Source organism: Carya illinoinensis, chromosome 8, assembly GCF_018687715.1.
Source record: "Carya illinoinensis cultivar Pawnee chromosome 8, C.illinoinensisPawnee_v1, whole genome shotgun sequence".
Classification (NCBI taxonomy): domain Eukaryota; kingdom Viridiplantae; phylum Streptophyta; class Magnoliopsida; order Fagales; family Juglandaceae; genus Carya; species Carya illinoinensis.
In genome coordinates, this window is record NC_056759.1 from 32,883,993 (window position 1) to 32,906,732 (window position 22,740).

The window sequence follows — 22,740 nt, forward strand, 5'->3', positions numbered from 1 at the left end:
TTATAAATACAAGATATATCCTACGGGTTGATCATTATTGATCACCCCTTGTTTTACAAACTCTTTCAAAAGTTACAAAAACTCTCTTCTTTTCGGGTTTTTGTTTGTTCTTCTACAATCTTCTTGGTGGGTAAGAAGTACATAGAGTGAAAAAAAATGAAATTATCTTAAAGGCATCATGCATTATTCTGTTCTAGCTAGTTTGTATATTTGACCGGTTTGTTTAGATGTTCCAAAACCGGGGCAAATTGAACAAATCTTTCTTGTGCATACTTGTAGTTCCTTCAATAATCTTGTTCAGTGTTTAGATGATCACATGATCATCCTCCTGTGCAGAGAGAAAACTATTATATTCATTTCTTTTAGAAGATTTAGTGCCAAGTTTTATATCTCATCTCTCTTTCTTGGAGGTTGATCGATCATATCAGCCTCAATTTGATTACTATGCCTTCTACTTTCAACTAGTTTTGTCCAAGTAATGTTAGATACAAGCCTTATTCAAGTTTTTGGAAAAGAGTAATCCTACTTATCATCCAAATTATCATCATCCTTATCTCATCATCCAATGATATGGCTACAATCTTGTCAAGTGCCCAAATAAAACTTCTCTAACTTAAACTTAGCGGCGTACTGCTCCATGTTCGAACTGCCCTGAGTTAAAGATGCAAACTCCTGTGCCTTCAGCTGTTTGATAGAATCCGGGAAGAATATGTTGTCAAACTCTTCTTTGAATCTCTCCCATGACAATGTAGCAAGACTTCCTAGTCCCCCAACTAGAAGCTACCTTCGTGTGTCTCACCATAATCTTGCTTCCCCTTGAAAAAGATACCCATCATACTGTACCTTCTAGTCTTCAGTACATCCACAGATCTCGTATGTCCTTTCAAGATCAATGATCAATTTGTTGGCTCTTAGCAATCCTTCATTACTAGTTCTTATAAGGACAACCCCTAACTTTGGGTTTGGGTTCATGCACTTGATACTGTTGCTGATGTCTAAGCACATCAGCCAGCAGACGTACAACTTCAACTAATCCTCCATCCTTCGAGCAATTCCGATTCTTCTGATTGATGTCTTCATCAAGGTTCCGACGTATCTTATTGCAAGTCATGTGTCACTTCTTGAAACACACAAGTACACGTATTACAACCAAGTACTATCTCATACTTCAAGAAATTTAAGCCTAATGAAAACTAAAATCTCAAGCCTAATATTTGGTGCATTTCCTAAATACATGTAGATTTATAACCCAGAGATATATTACTTTGATACTACCATGTGATGTCCCCAAATTCTGCTTGGAATCGGATGGACATCTGAAGCGTCGAGACATGCAACACAAGGTTACTTGCCCCCATTAATGACATTAAAGATGCAATGTTCCTAATATGCATATAGTATTATGCAATATTCGCAGTAGATAAATTTTTTCTTTGATCAATACTATGCACCAAACTGATAATATCTCAATTATTTAAAACATCATCCATACATACTTAGCAAAATAAAAATGCATGATTACAGCGCAGCCTCATAAGATTGTAATCTCACATGTATAGGAGACCGAGTTCCATAATTACAACATCAAAATATACTACTGGGCTAGTTCTTCCAGCAACTCGCGTAACTCAGCTAAAATGCCAAAATACTATCTAAGAATCTAACTATGGAGGCCGTAAGTCCTGCGTTTCATTGACAACGTCTAATCGACGTCCTCCAATTTGCCAGGCTCCGCTCCCTGTCCTGGTCTTGATTCATCGCCTATCATTAGGGGGGAATTGTGGTTGAGACTAGTACGGTAAAATTTAAATACAAATATCAGTAAGTTAACAGAGAAGTTCCACACATAATGATACTTACATTACAATAAATACATGAATTCATAATCAAAGTCATAAGTAAGAATAACATAACTTGACATGTAACATGGCATGAACTGATATAACTTGAACTAAAACGTGAATTGAACTTAAAACTTGACATGACATGAACTTAATTTGAATAACATGAACTTGAAACATGACATGGATTTGAACTTGAAACATATCATGAATGTGAACTTGAACATGTTTGAACATGAACTTGAGTATAGCATGAATGAGAATTTGAACATGACATGAACGTGAAATACATGAACTTGAAATTTTGTTCAATAAGCTTGATAAAAGTGATCATGTGGGTGCTACATGGGTTCTCTTAAGTTGTGTGTCCCTATCGATTACCGTATCACAACACAAGTATTTGCACCAGCTATGAGTGCATTAACATACGTGGCAGTTCACAAGTATCTGCGCTTATTATGGACACACATATGGAACGTGCTAGTTCATAAGTATTTGCACTTGCAATGGACACACGTACTGTACATATCCTGTGTCAGGTATTTGCACTCACATGAGTACACATAACCTGAACTTGAAATATGGCGCCATTAGCGTTAGTGCCTGCTGTGCTCCAGTGACCAATTACTTATGCCTCATTCGCAACTTGTTGATTTTACTTTGTCAACTTAGGAAATTTCACACTAATTTAAACAATCCAATGTGAACAAAGAAGTTCTACTAGGATATTATCCCATCCTAACACTTAGTGTCGTGATAAACATTAATAGACTCGACATGATTTGAAAGATTGTTCCCGATATATACAAACTATATTCGAGATGAAATATAACATGAAACAAAATGACGAAAGCCCTGAGATAGCGTAACATAACATGAATGTAAGTCGAAAGACATGAGGTGCTTTGAGACAGAAAACATTTCGTAGCCTGACATAATATGTAATAGACAACATTTTGTAACATGGCATAACACACAATAGACAATATTTCATAACATGACATAACATGTAACAGAAAAAATTTCATGACGTGGCATGCATGTAACAGATGGCATAACGTAACATTACATAATTGAAATAAAGAGCAATACGTGGCAGAATAGATTGTGTAATAGATAAATATTTCATGACAGAATAAATTATGTGTGACAAATAAACATATAATGATATAGCATGGCATGACATATATGATAACATACATATATAAACTGTACTCCTCTTACCCATCACACATACTCAGTAAACTGATATTAAGTTAAGAGCTAACTTATAACGATGGTCGTGTTTTACAATAAATCAAATATGAAACATGAGAAACTGTAAGTAGATATTCTAAAAATTAGAAAGTTTATTACTAACAAATTAGAAATATGAAAAATGCCAACTTAAAGTAAAATTACCATTTTACCCCTAACTTAAGAATTTCACATCCTAACTCTAAAAATGATCAAAATTTACATTCCTCATGTAAATCTTGTTCCAAACTCAAATATCAATTTAGAAAAATTTAAAACAAATTATAACCAAGAAATACACACTATGGCCGAAACATCCAGAGGTTGTTTTTCTTGATTTTTGTTGCAATTCTTCTAACTTTAAAACTCATGATCAAACCATAATTTTACAACAAAGATCCTTCTATCCTAAGTTTAAAAAATTACTTAATATATACAATAGAAATATACTAATCATCAACACAAAATGTTTTAGTAAAAAGATACAAATGTTTTAACTAAAAATGCAAACCCTTGAATCAATCACAAGGTTTGACCTAAATCAAAACATCTCAAAGAATTTCAAAAAATCCAATTCTTTCTTCTAATATATTCATAATAGATTTCTAAGAACAAACATGCTTTGAATCATTACACAAAAATCACCAAAAATTACAAAACATGGCTTGAAGTACTCGATTCCACACTTAGTTCGAAAATAGAATTTTTCTCTTAACTATATTTGATCAAACACTCGATCCATGGCATAAAATGATAAGTTCTTCAAACCAAAAACATCACATGTTTAAAAATATTTCCTAAGACAGATCCAAGCATTAAACTTAAAATCACATGGCTAAAAATAAACCAAAACATGGATATAGCCAAAAAATCAAACCATTGGCTTAACCAAGTATCCTCTTGCATAAAAAATCATATTTTTGAAACTAACATAAAAATAAAAATAAAAATAAAATAAAAAAATCTTCAAAATAGCATCCCAATATGTATATAAGAGGGTTAATATCATCAAGTACATATATTAAAACCATTGGAGTAAGATTAAACCAAAAAAGATATAAACTTTCTTAAAACGATAACTATTTTTCCTCTTCTAGTTTCTAAGTTTCTAGATCTAAGAAAATCGTTCATCAAAAGTTTTAATCATGCAAAAACCCTCAATAACCATTCATATAAACATGTTGAAAACACTCCATAAAATGTTTGGAGCAAGATTTGTCTATTAGGTTGGTCAAAAACTCCAAAATATAACCCAATCTCCAGATTATCGCTCAGACTGACCTTTCTTTATGGTTAAAACAACTTTTAACTGATCCAATGACAATGGAAGGAAACACACAATTTACCCGCAAAAACTAGACTCAAAGAAGAACATGAAAGAAGATTTGTGAGAAAATACTTACAAGCGCTTCAAAAAGGGTATGCAAAGGGATTCAGAAAAACTGTCCAAGAGAACCTTTTGGTTTCTTTCCAATAAAAGTGTGAGAAAATGATGGAATGAAAGGAAAATGGGCTGGAAGACTTCTTACACAACTGAGGGGTGATGAGAGGGCAGTGAATGACCTTGAGTGATGGTTGTATTAGCCCAAAATAGTTGGCAAAACTAGCCCATGGTATTGCTCTCTAGAGTTGTCGTATGAGAGGTGATGAGTGAGGTGGCTCTAGCCTTCACTTCAAGTATAACTAAGGGATATATTGGGCAGAGGCTGGTTTTCCGTGAAGGGGGAAGCAAACTTAGCCAAGAACTGTTGCCAAGGTGGCCAAATTCGTGGGCTTCATGGGCCTTAACTGAGTCGGCTTCAATTTGAGGTTTAAAGAGGGTTTGAGATGCTATCAAGCCCAAATTCAATTTTTCTTGGCCTAATCAAATTTTCAAGGTTTAAAAAGTTGCATAATGATATCGTAACTTTAATTTGAGGGATTAATAGCATGTGGAAGTAATTTAATGAAGTGATTAAATACAAAGCTAGAAATTGGATTAGTTAGGGTTTGGAGGTCAACTTTAGGGTTTGGGGAAAACCATTTAGGGTTTTAGTTTCAACCAAGCTTTTGGGGAAAACCATTTAGGGTTTCAGTTTCGACCAAACTTTTGGATTTCAATTGGATTCCAACCATTTAGAGTTTTACTAGAGTTGAAACCCCATTTGGTTTGACACAATTTGGTTGGTCGGATGGAAATAGGGTTTCACTTAAATGACATGATCTCACATCTTGATTCATTCACAATCCATATCACGGTTTCTCTTGGTGCCAAGTGTTCAATACTATTCACCAAGTGTGGCTAAAATACTGCCAAGTGTCCAGATAAAACTTCTCGAACAAAATTTAGACATTCCACACTGTAATTTTGAAAATACTGCACTTGGAGCTACCATCGAGGTTCCTATTCAGTCCGGGAAAGTGAACAGTAAACTTTACACTGAAAATCCTAAATATTCATACAAACCTAACTGTGCAATTAGTTTATTGAAATTCAACCCCAAAGTGCCTTGAATAGTCAAAATGCAGTTTCAAATAGGCATATCGTCTGAAAATTGAAAATGAGATAATTGCGTCATAAAATCATAAATAATCCAATGAGTCTAATGGAGTATACCATATCCCATTCTGACACATCTAATTACCTTAAATAAATAAAATCATTCTTCTGGTACAATAGTGAGCGGTAATACTGACTATGCTGACAGATTAAAACCTACGCGATTGGTCGATTTGTGAAAATTTACAGGATTTTCACGAGGTTCCTAAAGCGTATAAAAATTTCACCATTGAAATTTTTAGTGGGTTGTTACAATTTATACTTAATAAACCAAGTCATGTGCCATTCACACTTTCAAACCAGCACTTTGTTTGAGATGTAAATAAAAAGAAAATATACTTCTAAAATGAACGATTATTCCATGGATGCATGGATCAAGTGGATTAAAAAATGATATTTACAATCATAGAGTTTGCAAGCAAAATCACGCACTTCTTTAAAAAAAAATGAGTAAATGTAGGACCCACATAAAAAATTAAATTTTTTAATGGTGGACCCCAGACTTTTTCAAAATGGAGAAATACTTTAACCAGAAAGAGACTATACAAAAGTAAATCTATAAAGTGACGTGGTTTGATGCAGTACGTCATATTATAAAATTACTTTTATTATAAAGTAAATCTAACAGGTCACGTAAAGCTACGTCAGTTTGTGGGTTTACTTTTGTGTAATTTTTTTGTGTTTGAGTTATGTTTGAGAAGGAAATGTGATGATATAGGTTGAGATAGGTTCTCAAATGAGGCCTGGCAGGTTTGGTGCCACAAATGAGACACAAAATTTTCATCTAATTTCGTTTCATTTCATCTCATCTCATCTTATTCACAAACATAATTCAAATATAAATTTTTTTATCTAATCATTACAAAATTTTCAAACTAATTATTATAACTTTTTCAAACTTTCAAATAAAAAATAAAAAACGATTCCAACTTTTTCAAATCCCTAAACAAAAATAATATTCTTACGGTATTTTAACTTTATAATATTTTTTATCTCCTTTCCAAAAATCTAAATTAAAAATACTCAATTCAAATTATCTCACTACTACTAACAAACTATCTTATTGCTATTCACAAAATTTTCATCTCATTTTACTTCCCAAACGGCCTCCATGTTGTCCAAAAAATTTATTTACAGAATATATAATAAATATTATAGGATCCATAATTAAGAAATTGGTTTATCGGACGACATAAACCAACCATTGTTAACGAATCAAATGCATCATAACGTATAAAATGCCATGTCGAACACGACACAACAATTTTTACAGTTGTTTTTTATAATCTTAAATATTTTAAATTATTGAATAGAATTTCCGTACAATAATAATACTTTCATAGCTCTGTTTTTAAAAATATATATATTTTCCATTTAAGCAATTTGTCAAAGAAAAAAAAATTAAAAATGGTTGTCCTTTATCCTCTATGAGATAGGCCCCGCAAGACTTGGAGCTCCAAGCAAGGTATGTTTCACGTTACTTTTCACACCGTACGTAATTAGCTAAACAAATTAAAGACCGAACGATAGTCTCGCTTTTAAAAAAGAGAAAGTGAAGGATATGTATGTCCCATGACTCTTTTGATTATTAATTGAGAAAGCATCATACTTTCGCCACAATAATATTAAACCAAATGTGGCTTAACTTTATTCTTTCTTATATAATATGTTAAAGAAAAAGAAAATTAAACCAAATGTGGCTTAACTCTATTCTTTCTTATATAATATGTTAAAGAAAAAGAAAATTAAACCAAATGTGGCTTAACTTTATTCTTTCTTATATAATATGTTAAAGAAAAAGAAAATTAAACCAAATGTGGCTTTATTCTTCATTTCGTGGTTCGTTCCAGAAAAAGCTCATAAATTAAAGATCATTCTGGGGTGGTTTCTGTGATGATACGGTACTGTGATGATTGGAAGCAACTTGCAACATACTTAATTTTTTTTATAACTGTTTATATAATTATATTTTAAAATGAGGATGTTTATGTAAAATAATGTTACATTTATAAGTTATATATTTTACAAAAATGTCATTCATTGAAAGGTGTTAAGATTGATTCCTTATAATTTTGAAGAATGATCAAATACTTTCTTCATTTAATTTTTGTGACTTCTATATATTAAGTCTACCTCTATGAATTATATATAGAAAATATGTGAGTATATGTAAGAAATTTTTAGATGATTGTACGTGTTCAAAGTGAGCGTGTGGATATATATATATGTATGGGCAATGAGGCCCACACATGAATATTTTATTTTATTTTTTTAATTTTTTTTTTAAACATAACGGCAGGGGAGGGCATCGGATTTAGGTTCGGACACAAGACTCAAACTTAAAATTTACATCTCAAACTCAAAATTCTCATCTCATCATTACACATTTCTCAAATCTCCATACAAAATATAATAAATAATTCAACTTTTTCAAATCTCAATACAACTTTTTCAAATCCCAATATAATAATATTACTAAAACTAATATTTTAAACTCTCATATTAAACTCAAAATTCCCATCTCTACCCTCAAACCTCTAAATCACTTGGAAGCAACCCAAGTCCTATTGAGCCACCCCTTAATGAGTGGCCGTATAACAAAGAATTCTAGTTAATTTCTTGCTTCTGAGTATAAAAGATGTTTTGAGAATGAGATACGATGAGAAATATGTGAATAGTAATAATTAAATTATTTATGAATATATGTAAAATAATTTTGAGTTAAAATATTGTATTGGATTATGAAAAATAAGAGATAAAATATTGAATAAAAATATTACAAAGTTAAAATATTGTTAAAATATTATTTTTTAATATTATTTTTATTTTAAAATTTGAGAAAGTTTTATAATTTTTTGTGTTTCGTTTGAACGTTTGAGAAAGTTGATGATTATGTAATTTATATGAAAAAGTTAAAACTTTGAAATCAAAAAATATATCCATTAGAGTGATATTTGGAAAGTAACTAATGAGAAATATTTTAGAAATGAAATCATTTATATTTCCAAATAAATCCTAAATCAATAGAGCACCAGAAGTGTCATTGGCTGGTCTCTCTCTTTCTTTCTTTCTATTCTATTATAATAAGTGGTTATCTAATTATTATAATAATTTTTCCTATTTTACCGTTAACTTTTTTGTCTTTTCGTTAATTTTTCTTCAACTTTTATTTTTTGTTGCATTGAGAGAAGAGAAAGATTGATACATGCACTAAGTTAAAGCTGAGAAAAAATATCTGTTCAATCGAAGCAAATATCTCGGGGTGAGGTAACTCTAGGATTACTGAGCCGTTGGCTTCTCGAAGCCCTCACAGGAATGCAACCCAAGTTAAGGGCAGCTGAGCAACATAGGAGGAATTGAAGAATAAAAGGAAGCAAATAGAAATTACAAACTGAATTAAATTCCAGTTTGAACTACTTCTCAATGCAAATAACTGCCCCGAAACATCATTGCAACTTGTTTCCAGAATAAAATGATGTAGACCAATAAATCAGTACCTCCTATAAATGGCGGCAATAGCTCTCCGGTTTCGGTGTTTCGTCTTTCCGAATGATAATGTTAACGGCATCATAGACTCTGTCTCATAGTGTTTCAAGATTCATATACTCAGCCTAGGCAATGAAAGTACGGACGTATGCAACATCAGTACAAATCACAAAATATAGATCTCTAAACATGCGCATGCACACACAAAAAGATCAAATGATCTCTAAGCAAAACGAAGAAGATAGAACTCCAAAAAATCATATATATTTGTTGTAATAAAAAAAATCATTTCTTATTACAGCCATATATTTATTATTACCAGTCATATATATGTACATTTGGAGAATATTGAAACACAAACTTCACAAATAGGTGATTCAATTTGGCAAATTAATTAATTTTTTGTAAAAGTTTACATTATTTTTATTAAAAACTTTATCTCACTCAATTAGACAAGCGTGCTTTACACTTCACTCCAACCCAATATATATATATATATATATCTTCCTTGTTCCTTGTTAGTATTAGAAAGTAGAGAAATGGATCCTTTCGGCGCATCCATGGAGACGGCCTTGTTCGAAAAGGCCATGGTAGGGAAATGGGATGAAGTCGTCGATATATGTACGGAAAACCCATGGGCTCTAGTCTCCAGCATCACCAGGTTAGAGGACACAGCATTACACCTAGCTGTCTCGGACGGCCAAGAACAGACGGTCCGGAAACTGATCACAGAGATCATTTCGTACCAACCAAACCCAGAAGCGGTTCTTCGAGTTGCAAACAAGAGAGGCAACACTCCTCTCCATTTTGCTTCATTGATGGGGAATATTGTGGCCATGTGTAAATGCATAGCAGCGGTTGATTCTTCCTTGATCGCTGTTCGTAATCATGAGCGAGAGACTCCGCTTTTCATGGCTGTTCTCTTTGGCAAAAGAGAAGCTTTCCAATGTCTTGTCCAGGTGCTTAGCCCGGATGAGGTCTATACGTGCTCCAGGAGGGAGACTGGTGACACAATCCTTCACAGCGCCATTTCTGGAGACCATTTTGGTGAGAATTAAGACTCATTTTCTATCTGATCTAGCTATATCGATATTCAAATTATAACAACTAACGTAAAGTGATATTTTTCCGTCTAGTTTATTCATTGATCCTAAAGAATTAATGCTTTGTTTTTCACAAAACAGATCTGGCATTGCACATAATTAAATTGTATGGAAAACTGGTGAACGCTGTCAGTAAGGAAGGAATCACGCCTCTTCATCTACTAGCTGAAAAGCCTTCCGCTTTCCGAAGCGGGAGCCGCCTTGGATTTTGCAAAAGACTCATTTATCACTGTATCTATCACCTTTTCATCGCTGCTTAGCATTTAATTAAAACAAAAACTAATCTTTCAGTTCTATCCATTCTTTTTATAAGTGTAACCATGCAGATATAATTTTTTCAGATAACTTATATTTTCATGCTGGTGCAAAGGATATGTTAATGTTCTCTTATAAATTAATCAAATCATGGCATGTTAACGATCATGTGAAGCGCTCGTTGGTTTGTGAATAAAAGAATTTTTAGTCTCTTTTCACGATTCTACTTGAAATTGAAGAAAACTTTCTAATACTTGAAATCTAAATAAACAATTTATTATTTTTTGATGAAGTAATATATACCAAAACATTTGTTGGTTAATATAAAATAACTGTATGTATATAATATAGTATTATGCTTCTTTAAGAAACTATTTATCATTAATATAACCATTGTCATTCATCTTCCCAGAGGTAACAATAAATGAATAGGAAGTTTTTTTTTATCTTTACTTTTTCTCCCAATCATGCAATGCCAGCAAATTAAAAATTAGTGAAAAAATGATGATTTAAAACATAACAAAATAACAATTCTTTTCTCCCTTTATTATTAATTAATGTGGTTGAATGCTTAAGAGTTATATGCCAGCTTTAATTCTAACTATTATTTTTATTGTACATGATGATGTCAAATAATTATTAGTAGATAAGTGAAAACTAGTAAAGAGCTTTCTAATAATCTAATGCAACATCGAGAGCTCATGATGAAAGAGTATTAGTCAAAGGACGTTAAATGAATCTATAACTAGCTAGCATTTCTGTTGTATATGAAAATATCTATGATGTTTTTGTTTGTATATATGACATTACTATTTAACTTGGGAAGTATCAATATTGGCGGATTATTATATTTTGCTGTTACTTTATTTGGAAGGCATATTTGTTGATGAGCTCAAGGAGGTACCGCACGAATATTATCAGTTACCTACGGTGCCGATAGAAAGACGTCCCAACTATGAAAGCAATTAACGTCCCAAATAATCCTGAGAACTACGGAGCATGCATCCACTTCTTTCGATTGTTTTGGAATTTTGTTACATTTGGTATGTAATTGGTGTTGTTTTTCTTTCTTTTCAAGCTGCTTCTAACGCTTTGTTGGTGTCAGAAACATTAATTATAAGCACACACAAATGCAGAGTACTATAGCTAGCTAACGTGGTGTAGTTTTTTTGTTTTTATTTTTCATTTGCTATGCGCTACTGACTGAGCTCCCCCCGCCCCTCTCAAGTACTAGTCACCATCGGAAAAAAGTTTGGAGTGCACACGGATGAAGAGAACCAAAGACAGGGCGCAAGAAGTCCAGGCAAGCAATGCGAGCATATAATTCTACTGTTTGTTTGCCTGTATTATATATTATAAAAAAACATTCGAACCAAAACAAACAAGAAAGAAAAACACTAACTAAACTTCACAAAGAATGTTGTTTATGACAGTAAAATTGTTGAATTAGCACTACAAGAAATAAGATCATTTCCAGCGATTACAGTAGCCGGAACTACTATGAAACTTAGCTGCTGTTAATTATTTCCGGCTATTTTTAGTTGCCAACGAATAGCCACTATTAAAGAGCCAAGTAAAATTTTTTCCGGCTACTTTTAGAATTGCCACAAATACTCATTATTTCCGACAAAAATAATAGTCGCAAATGTCATAAAATTTTGTCGCAAAAATTTTTGTCAACATCCTCATCCATAGCCAAATATATTTGCGGCTAAATATTTTTCGCCGCAAATATTATTTTGTGGCTAACTTTTTTAGCCGGAAATAGATGCTGAAATTGGGCAAAGATTTATTCCGGCAGATTATTTTCGTCGAAAATACTTAAAATCTCAACTTGTTTATTTTGGTCAGACGTTGTTTTTTACTTTATATTTATTTCCTTTCCTTTATGACAAGTACTTGCTTATTAATAAATTAAAAAATGCTATATTGGGAGAAATTTATATTTGCTTGCCCATATAATTCATATAACCTCAAAGTACATATTTAAAATTCACTACTATCATTGTTTTAAGTTCTACAAAATACCATCCAACATGTCACAATGGGATATGAATTTACAAGTGGAATTCTTTCTATATGGATTTAACTTTAATTCCATCTTTGACAGCTTCTGAGATGTTTTTACTCTATATTTCTTGATATCTTGATTCAATCCTGTGAAAAATAAGAACACAAAATAGATCATAAAGTTTTTTTATATTAATAAAAATAATTAATTTACAATATATATATATATTACTACGTCCATGATCACGAGCTGTATTGTAGAATTTCTTGTTAAACTACAACACGATTTGTACGTCTAACATTTCTCGTATTGACATTATAATGAATTGCATATTTCTTCTGCAGAATTCGAAGCCACCAATGAAGCAGCTTGGAGGTTTCAAAATTTTCGGGCCAATCATAATGGCCTTTGTTACAGATTCTTCAAGCTTGCAAACAGGATGATGTTGATCGTTCTTGCAGGTATATATGTCAGTATACAACCAAATTTATAAAGATTCCTATGGGAAATTACTAATTAGTTCTCAGAGATCAATTCGAGTATAATATCTATATCCACTAAAATCTAATTATTAAACTCTATTAAAATCAAGTTACTATATTATTATAATTACCTGTAGAAACACTCATTTCTCCCCTTAAAAGGCCTAATAAGAGGAGTAGGGTAATTCCTTATAAAGTCTAGAATGAGTTTGTTCCTAAGCCATGTGGGACTCCTCAATACGCTCCCTCACGTGTGGGCCGGTATTTCCGGTACGTACTATCATCGTGGGTAGGTCATGAGAGCCCATCATTGGTCATAGGTTAGCCTACTCTGATACCATGTAGAAACACTCATTTCTCCCCTTAAAAGGCCTAATAAGAGGAGTAGGGTAACTCCTTATAAAGTCTATGATGAGTTTGTTCCTAAGTCATGTGAGACTCCTCAATATTACCTAATGCTATACTTTTAAAAAATGGCATTCATTTCATTCATTATTTAAGGTATTAATTTGTGTATTATGTTAATAAGGACTTCCCACGATAAGAAAGATATATGAGGAGAAACAGCAGCACGCATTATCGATTCAGATCATGGACGAACTTCTAAAGGGTGTTAACATGTCCGAATATTATCACGCTGGCACAAAGCCCTCACAAGCTTCAGATACAGCCGGATATCAAGAGGACGCATCAAATCCATATTCAAGTGTCTTTAGTGGTATTGGTGATTCCTCAGAAGCTGAGAACATAGAAGGTAAGCCATGCACGATATATCCTTGATATATATAAGTTCTTTCTGATTAATTAGCTAGCTAGCTACTTGCTTACATATTAGTATTTTTGAGTGTCCGTGTGTTTGTGTGAAAGGGTTAATTAACTTATCTTGTTAAAATAAAAAGATCATGTGGGAGGAAGAAGCGAATGTTGGAAACCTCCTAAGTGTGAAATGCCCGTGTGAACATGCAGCCTCTCAACAGTCAATGATAGTTGCTAGAAACTTCCATGTTTGTCAATAATGGTGGCTACATTAGGTAGACTTCTCCTATAAAAGGAGATCATTTATAATGGTGTAAACCATCCTCACTGAGGTGAGCGATCAAGGCAAAGGGCTGAGGGCAAAATATAGGTTCTGGGAAAACCCAGAATAGACGGCATTTTGAGAGATAGAGAGCTTGTTTATGAGTGTTTGTAATTTTGCATAGATATATTGAAAATACTGAGTTTCCGCTTCAGTTGACATAGGCAAGTTGCCGAACCACTTAAATATTGTCTCTCTATTGTCTCATGTGATTCTTGGACAGGCTCGAAGCATAACAATTGGTATCAGAGCCTTGCTTTTGTGCTGTCTAGAAAAATCAAGTTGATCAAAAGTAAGTTTTGATCACACAATGATGTTCCTCGCGTCAAGAGGAATCCATTGCCGCAAACGGCATAAAAAATGGATGCAGGAGGAGCCTGTACGCACCCCTAGAAGTCGAAGAGTGCATAGACGCGCCTCAGTCGTACTAGAGGAAGAAGATGAGTGAGTAACATGCGCCCCACTGGCAGCGGGAGGAAGAAGACGTGTGAGAGAGTGACGTGAGGGACACTCTCTCACGCGCACCCACGTGCATCCCAGGTTGAAGATGTGTGAGAGGTATGCGCTCACGCAACTCCACGCGCCCTACCAACACTCAGAGCGTGTAAGCCACGCGCCGCAGACGCCCTGCTGCACAGCGTGTACCCCACGCGCCAGATGATCTGGACCGTTCATTTTTTAGATCTTTGTTGGGCTTGATCTAAGCTATTTTGAGTCCGATTTCAAATATCAAATAGTGCTTTCCAATTATTTGGATCATTCCAGACTCATCCGTATGATGAGAATGTTGAGATTCGCCATCGGTACTTTTGACTTAAACTGTCCATAATTTGCGGATCATTTTGGGCTAGATCTAAACCATTCGGAGTCTAATTGTGATGATCAAATAGTATTGACAAACTATTTGAATCATTTCGGACTCATCCATACGATGTGAATGTTGAGATTCACCATCAGTACTTTCGATCTAAATCGTCCATAAGTTGCAAATCATTTTGCGCTAGATCTAAGCTATTTGGAGTCTAATTGTGATGATCAAATAATACTAACAAACTATTTTGATCATTTCGGACTCATCTGTACGGTGAGAATGTTGAGATTCGTCATTGGTGCTTTCGATCTTAACTGTCCATAAGTTGCAAATCATTGTGGGCTTGATCTACGCCAGTTGAAGTCTAATTGCGATGATCAAATAGTACTAACAAATTATTTGGATTATTCCGAACTCATATGTACGGTGGGAATGTTGAGATTCGCCATCAGTACTTTCGATCTGAACCGTCTATGAGTTGCAGATCAGTTTTGGGCATGATCTACGCTAGTTGGAATTCAATTGCAATGATCAAATAGTGCTGAAAAACTATTTGGATTATTCTAGACTCATCCGTACTATGGGAATGTTGAGATTCACCATCGATACTTTCGATCTAGACCGTTCAAACTTCAGATCAGTTGTGGGCTTGATGTCAGCCAGTTGGAATCGTGAAGGAGTCAATTGTTTTTGGCTTGATCGCAGCCAGTTGGAGTCGTGACAGACTTATTTATTTTTGGCTTGATCGCAGCCAGTTGGAGTCGTGCCAGACTCATTTGTTTTTGGCTTGATGTCAACCAGTTGGAGTTGTGACGGACTCATATGTTTTAGGCTTGATCTCAGCCAATTAGAGTCGTGAAGGACTCATTTTTTTTTTTGGCTTAATCGCAGCCAGTTGGAGTCGTGACGGACTCATTTGATTTTGGCTTGTCGCAGCCAATTGGATTCGTGCCAGACTCATTTGTTTTTGTCTTAATCTCAACCAGTTGGAGTCGTGATGGACTCATATGTTTTGGGCTTGATCTCAGCCAGTTTTTGTTTTGGGCTTAATTTCAGCCAGTTGGAGTTGTGATGGAATCATATGTTTTGGGCTTGATCTAAGCCAGTTGGAGTCGTGATTGACTCATTTGTTTTGGGTTTGATCTCAGCTAATTAGAGTCGTGTAGGAGTCATATGTTTTGGGCTTGATCTAAGCTAGATGGAGTCGTGCCAAACTCATTGGTTTTGGGATTGATGTCAGCCAATTGGAGTCCAATGTTGCCGAACTCAGTTCTTTTGGGCTTGATTTAAGCCAGTTGGGATCATGAAGTAAGGAACAAACTTCAGATTATTGGATGATGCTGATTAACTTATTATATCGGCAGGTTTTGGCAGTCATATAACTTATGAAGCATAATGTTATTGAGTGGAGAACCGCAATGGATCTCATTGTGGCTTTCTTTAAAAAGCCAGTTGCAAATAACAAAGTGCTGATGAAGAAATTGTTCAACTTCAAAAAGGTAAAATGTACTTTTGTTACCCAATTGTAGTTGGCGTTGTAGTCAAAAAGTTGGGAGGTCATGAGAATGGCTATGACTAATTCTGCAAAGAAGTCGAAATTGAAGTTTCATAAATTAAGAGGTTTTATCCTAGATGAGGAGCTGCACGGAAGAGATTTTGGCAAGTTCTTAAGTTTGTTGGTCCTTAATGTTGTTAATAAGGGCAGAAGTTTGGATTAGTCAAAGTCCATGAATAAGGACAGAGGCAAGTCAAGATCTAAACAACATATGACTCGCTATAAATTGTGGCAAGACAGGCCACAAGAGACTGCTAAAATCAGGAAAAAACTGAGAATGATGCTATGAATATGGTGATTGAAGAAATACATGACGTCGTTATTCTTGCAGTGCACAAGGCTGTTAAAGACAGCTTGAAGACAGCAATTATTCAGTAGTGTTTTTTCAAAAAGACGTGGAACGTCACAAATAATTCTTTGGTCTTGGCTCGTGGTAATGATCGTGTGAGTTAGATGAGAAAGTAAAAGGAAGTCAGTTTTACTTTTTCTCATCTAAACTTGAAGAAATCTCCCTAGACCACGACATGAAGTAAAGGTGTGAGAGATGGGAACAAAACGTCATATGTCCCAGGGATATCTACACCTAAAGTTGATGATCGCATGATTGCCAAGATAATCAGACCTCCATGGTAGTTACTACCTTAAACTATATCCTGCTGAATGAAGGTAGTGAACTACAGTATGAAAAATCTTGCAAGAATGGAGATTATGCAAGTCGAAGTTAGCAGAGACTGCACACAAGATGGGCACATCGATTGAAGACAGGATATGTTAGCAGTAAGATGAGGAGTCAGTCGCCCAGGTCAGAGATGGCGAACTCAGCAACAAGCTCTCTGATATATGTCAAGGTCCATGCGAGACCATTGATTCCCAGTGCAGTGAAAGATGTGTTGCCCTATATCGATGTGTTGATTAAGGGCACTGTACGTGATGAGCTAAAGTTATACATCACTTTAGTTAATCTTCTAACTTGAAGACATGAGCTGTAAAATTGCAGATATAATAAGGGATCATGCTGGAGATAGAGGCTGGCATGTTGAGAACCAGTCTCCAAGTTGGAGATTGGTGTGATTGTAGGATTATGGAGCCTGGTTTGAAAGCTGTAAAGGCACTAGGTAGATTATTCGCTCGGCTGTGACTCGAGCGAATCTCAGTTTGCTCAAGGTGTACATGAGTGCGGACTCATGGACTTGAGCGAAAGAAGAATTTTAGAGAGTTGAGATTGTGCAGTAAAGCACTTGTAAATCTCCTCTGAAGAAAATCCCTCGCAAGCTCTATGGATGTAGACAATGTTGATGCATTTAAAGATGCATTTGGAGAGGCATCTGGACATCCATTTGAAGAAGTACCTGCAGATGCATTTGATAGCGAAAATCTTTTGCAATAGTGTAAACCATCCTCACTAAGGTGAGCGATCAAGGCAGAGGGCTGTGGGCGAAATATAGGTTCTGGGGAAACCCAGAACAGGGGGCATTTTGAGAGATAGAAAGCTTGTTTATGAGTGTTTGTAATTTTGTACAAACATATTGAAAATACTGAGTATCCGCTTCAGTGGACGTAGGCAAGTTGCCGAACCACTTAAATATTGTCTCTCTATTGTCTTATGTGATTTTTGGACAGGCCAGATGCACAACAGTGAAATGAGAAGGAATCTTGAAGGTAGCAGCCAGCAAACCAGTTGTACCGGAGTGGTGAAAAAAGCTTCCCTTGAGAATGGTAAGTCCATTACCAATTCAGTCTATATCCTTAAATTTTTGTAAGTCACTCCCTTATCTTCAGAGAATGACTTCTACTTTTTAATGAATCCAGTCATATATAAAGGAGTAAAATGAATAGCATCCTACATGAGAAATAATTAGTCAAAAAATAAACCAACAAACTGATTTGACTTGATGTGGTACGTTATATTACTTCAGTACTGCGTGACCTCCTCCATGCAGCTTATTATTGATGTTATAATATAGCAGCTCGGAAGGAGAGTAGAGCGGAAATGGCAAAGGAGACTGCTATATTAATTGCTGCTAGAAATGGCATTGCCGAAATGGTGGAGAAAATACTAGAATTGCTTCCGGTTGCCATTCATGACGTGAATGCAAAGAACAAAAATGTAGTGTTGGTGGCGGTGGAGAACAGACAACCACATATATATCAACTCTTGTTACGAAGAAATATCCTCATCAGAGATAGTGTGTTTCGGGTAGTGGATAACAAGGGGAATGGTGCCTTTCATCTCGCGGCTAAACTTGGTGCCTATGAGCCTTGGCTAATTCCTGGCGAAGCCTTGCAAATGCAATGGGAAATGAAGTGGTATAAGGTAATATATATATATATATATATAAAAGAAAGAACAAAAAATTATTTGTAGAAGTTTTAAATAGTCAAGCCTTGCATAAGCCCGGAGGAGGAGTTCATCAAAACTCACAAGCGCCTCGTCAGGAAAGGTGCAGAATGGCTAACCAGCACCTCCCAGTCCTACTCCGTCGTCGCAGCACTCATAGCCACTGTGGCCTTCGCCACCTCCACCACAGTTCCTGGAGGTGTCCAGGAGGGGACAGGCACTCCAACGTTGGAAAACAAACCTGCTTTCCACCTTTTTGCAATCTCATCACTCGTTGCGCTCTGCTTCTCGGTAACGGCCTTGGTCATGTTCCTCTCCATCTTAACATCACGACACCAAGAGAGAGATTTTGGGAAAGACTTGCCGAGGAAGCTCTTGATAGGTCTGACATCGTTGTTCATTTCCATAGCTTCGGTGCTGGTTTCATTCTGCTCGGGACATTTCTTTGTGGTACAAAATAAACTGAGATATGTGGCATTTGCAGTGTATGCAGCAACGTGCCTACCGGTAACGTTTTTTGCTGCAGTGCAGTTTCTGCTATATTTTGATCTTATACATGCTGTTGTGGCACAAGCCTATCCGAAAATCACACAAAATAATTTTTAAAGTGGTTCAGCAAATTGCCTACATCCACTGGAGCCTCTTTTATAGAATTTGTACGAGATTTACAAATCACTCTACAAATTTCTATCTCTCTCTCACGTCCCTACTTCTCTCTATTTTGCTTCTCTCCCACTGCACCTTCTGCAGATCAGAACTCTCCTATTTATAGGAGAAGTTCTCTTCAGCAATTTGCTGATCAGTTTCGATGTAGCAGTTTGCTGCTGAAATTACGGGAGGCGTCTACTAGAAACAAAAGCACCGAACGGTGCATGTGTATTCGATGCAGCAGGCCACTTGCTGCATGTAGGGGGGCGCCTAATACGCCAAGAGAGAATAGTGCTTCTCTCTTTCTCACACTGCAGGTGGCTTTTCAACAATCACCCCCTCCACCAAAGTGTGCCATACTAGGCTGCTTGCAAATTGATTCATTCTTCAAATGAATGCACCTCTTTCTTTGACATGAGAGACTTCTGCTACCGAATATGCTCCAATGCACCCGAGGGTGCTCAGCAGTGTACAATACTGATCAAGTCCAAACAGTGTTGGAACTTGATTCCTGTGACGACCTTCGTCAACATATCTGCTGGATTATCTTCAGTGCCAATTTTCTGAAGTTTGATGTCATCTTCTTCCAATATCTCACGTACGAAGTGGAAACGGACATCTATATGCTTTGTTCGAGAGTGGTATACTTGATTCTTGGCCAAATGGATTGCACTTTGACTGTCACAGTAAACGGTAACCTCTTGCTGCTCAAAGCCCAAATCTGTTACCAGTCCCTGTAACCAAATGGCTTCTTTCACGGCTTCTGTTACAGCCATGTATTCAGCCTCAGTTGATGATAGTGCAATTGTCGACTGCAAAGTTGATCGCCAACTAACTGGTCCTCCAGCCATAGTGAACACATATCCAGTTGTCGATCGGCGTTTGTCAAGATCACCTGCATAGTCTGAGTCAACATACCCAGTTACTAGACTATCTTCACTTTTCTCGAACTTCAAACCAATATCTACGGTCCCCACAATATACCGTAGAATCCACTTAGCCGCATGCCAATGAACCTTTCCAGGATTATGCATATAGAGACTAACTAAGCTAACAGCCTGGGAGATATCAGGTCGTGTACACACCATGGCATACATTAAGCTTCCAACAACACTTGCATATGGGACATTCTTAATGTAGTCCCGCTCTTCATCGGTTTTAGGAGACTGCAATGCACTGAGCTTGAAATATGAGGCCACAGGAGTACTCACCGGCTTCGTCTTCGAGTCGATGTTGAATCGTTGCAGTATTCTTTTCAGATACTGCTTCTGAGTAAGGTGAACTGTACCTTTCACCCTATCTCTGCTGATCTCCATCCCCAGTATTCTTCGTGCTTCTCCCAGATTTTTCATTTCAAACTCATTACTTAACTGAGTTTTTAAGCGATTTATCTCCCCCTTACTTTTACATGCAATTAACATATTATCTACATATAAAAGCAAATAAATGAAAGATCCATCTGCAAGTTTTCTGAAATATACACAATGATCGTATTGGCAACGAGTGTATTTCAGATCCATCATAAAGCGGTCAAACCGCTTATACCATTGCCGAGGTGACTGCTTCAACCCATAGAGAGACTTCTTCAGACTGCATACCCAGTTTTCTTTGCCAGCTTCTTTGAATCCTTCTGGTTGAGACAGATAAATCTCCTCTTCCAGATCACCATGTAAGAAAGCTGTCTTTACATCAAGCTGTGCTAACTCAAGGTCATATTGTGCAACCAAAGCTAGCAATATCCGAATGGATGAATGCTTCACAACCGGAGAGAATACTTCACTGTAGTCAATTCCCTATGTCTGAGCGTAGCCCTTGGCTACCAACCTAGCTTTGTATCACACTCCATTTTTAGCAGCTTGATCATCTTTCTGATTGAAAATCCACTTACAGCCAATTACCTTCTTTCCTTTTGGAAGCGGCACAAGCTCCCAAGTCTGGTTCTGGTGAAGAGAATGCATCTCTTCATTCATCGCCTTTGTCCATTCAACTTGTTCACTGGACTGTACGGCTTCTCTGTAAGTGGTTGGGATTTCACCCCCTTCAGCTGGTAATGCATATGTCACATAGTCTACATAATGTGTTGGTACACGTTTCTCTCGTCTCGGTCTGTTGGTTGCTATTGATTCGGGTTGACATGGAGGTACTGTGACTGGATTATTAGTCTCATCTTGTCCATGCTTCTTTGAAGTAATAAACTCCACATTCTGCGAATCATCTGATGTTTCGCCATTACTGCTGCCTTCACTGGAATCTTTATGCTTATGTGACTTAAGCATCTCAGATTCGTTGAATGTTACATCTCTACTGATGATCACCTTTTTGGACTCTATATACCAGAGTCTGTACCCTTTTACACCAGTACTAAAGCCCAAGAATTTTGCTTTCTTGGCTCTAGGATCAAGCTTACTTTCTTTAGCATGATAGTAAGCAGGACATCCGAAAATGTGTAAAAAGTCATAATCAGTAGCATGTTTACCTCTCCACATTTCAATGGGTGTCTTCCCATCATTGGCAGCTGCAGGTAGTCGGTTGATGAGGTGGCAGGCATATGTCACAGCTTCAGCCCAAAATTGTTTACTCAATCCAGCATTCAGCAACATACATCGCACTTTCTCTAATAAAGTACGATTCATTCGTTCTGCCACACCGTTCTGATGCGGTGTACCTCGTACTGTGAAGTGTCTGACAATTCCCTCTCTCCGGCATACTTCCATGAAGGGGTCTGAAGTGTACTCACCTCCATTATCAGATCTGAGCCGCTTAATCTTCCTGCCGGTCTGAGTCTCAACCATTTTCTTCCAATCAAGGAAGATCTTCAGCACTTCATCTTTATTCTTCATCGTATACACCCACACACGACGAGAATAATCATCAACAAAAGTTACAAACCAATGTTTACCTCCCAAAGATGCATTTTGGGTAGGTCCCCAAACATCGGAGTGCACATAGTCAAGAATTCCCTGCGTATTGTGTACTGCGGTTCCAAACTTGATCCGCCTCTGCTTCCCCAATACACAGTGCTCACAGAAAGATAGTTTACCAGTCTTGGCACCTTTGAGTAAGCCTTGCCTCACCAGTGTTTGCAAAGCTTTTTCACCTGCGTGTCCCATACGCATATGCCAAAGACTGGTGGTGTCATCATCAGTCTCATCTAGCTTCTCACAGCCTGTGGAAGCTCTTCCAGCAACAGTACTTCCTTGCAAGAAGTACAAGTTTCCTCGCCTCAAGCCCTTCATTGCCACTTGAACTCCCATTAGTACTTTGAGAGTTCCGTCTTCAATGACGATTCTGAATCCCTTCGAATCCAAAGATCCCAGTGAGATGAGATTCTTCCGCAAGTCCGGAACATACCGAACT

The 22,740-nt window shown here is 36.3% G+C and overlaps 1 protein-coding gene across 1 annotated transcript; it reads left to right on the top strand.

Moving 5' to 3' along the window:
• Positions 1–9,646: 9,646 nt before the first annotated feature.
• On the top strand, positions 9,647–10,622 carry LOC122274786 (ankyrin repeat-containing protein At5g02620-like). The gene is made up of 2 exons (XM_043083824.1): positions 9,647–10,149; positions 10,287–10,622. Exons 1-2 carry the CDS (start codon positions 9,663–9,665, stop codon positions 10,463–10,465), a joined length of 666 nt encoding a protein of 221 aa, XP_042939758.1. The 5' UTR covers positions 9,647–9,662; the 3' UTR covers positions 10,466–10,622.
• The last annotated feature ends 12,118 nt before the right edge of the window (positions 10,623–22,740 follow it).

Bases quoted from the DNA above. Each gene is read 5' to 3' on its own strand.
- LOC122274786 (XM_043083824.1), top strand. From the start codon at position 9,663: ATGGAGACGGCCTTGTTCGAAAAGGCCATGGTAGGGAAATGGGATGAA. The intron at 10,150-10,286 runs GTGAGAATTAAG...TTCACAAAACAG, and splicing joins CATTTCTGGAGACCATTTTG to ATCTGGCATTGCACATAATT.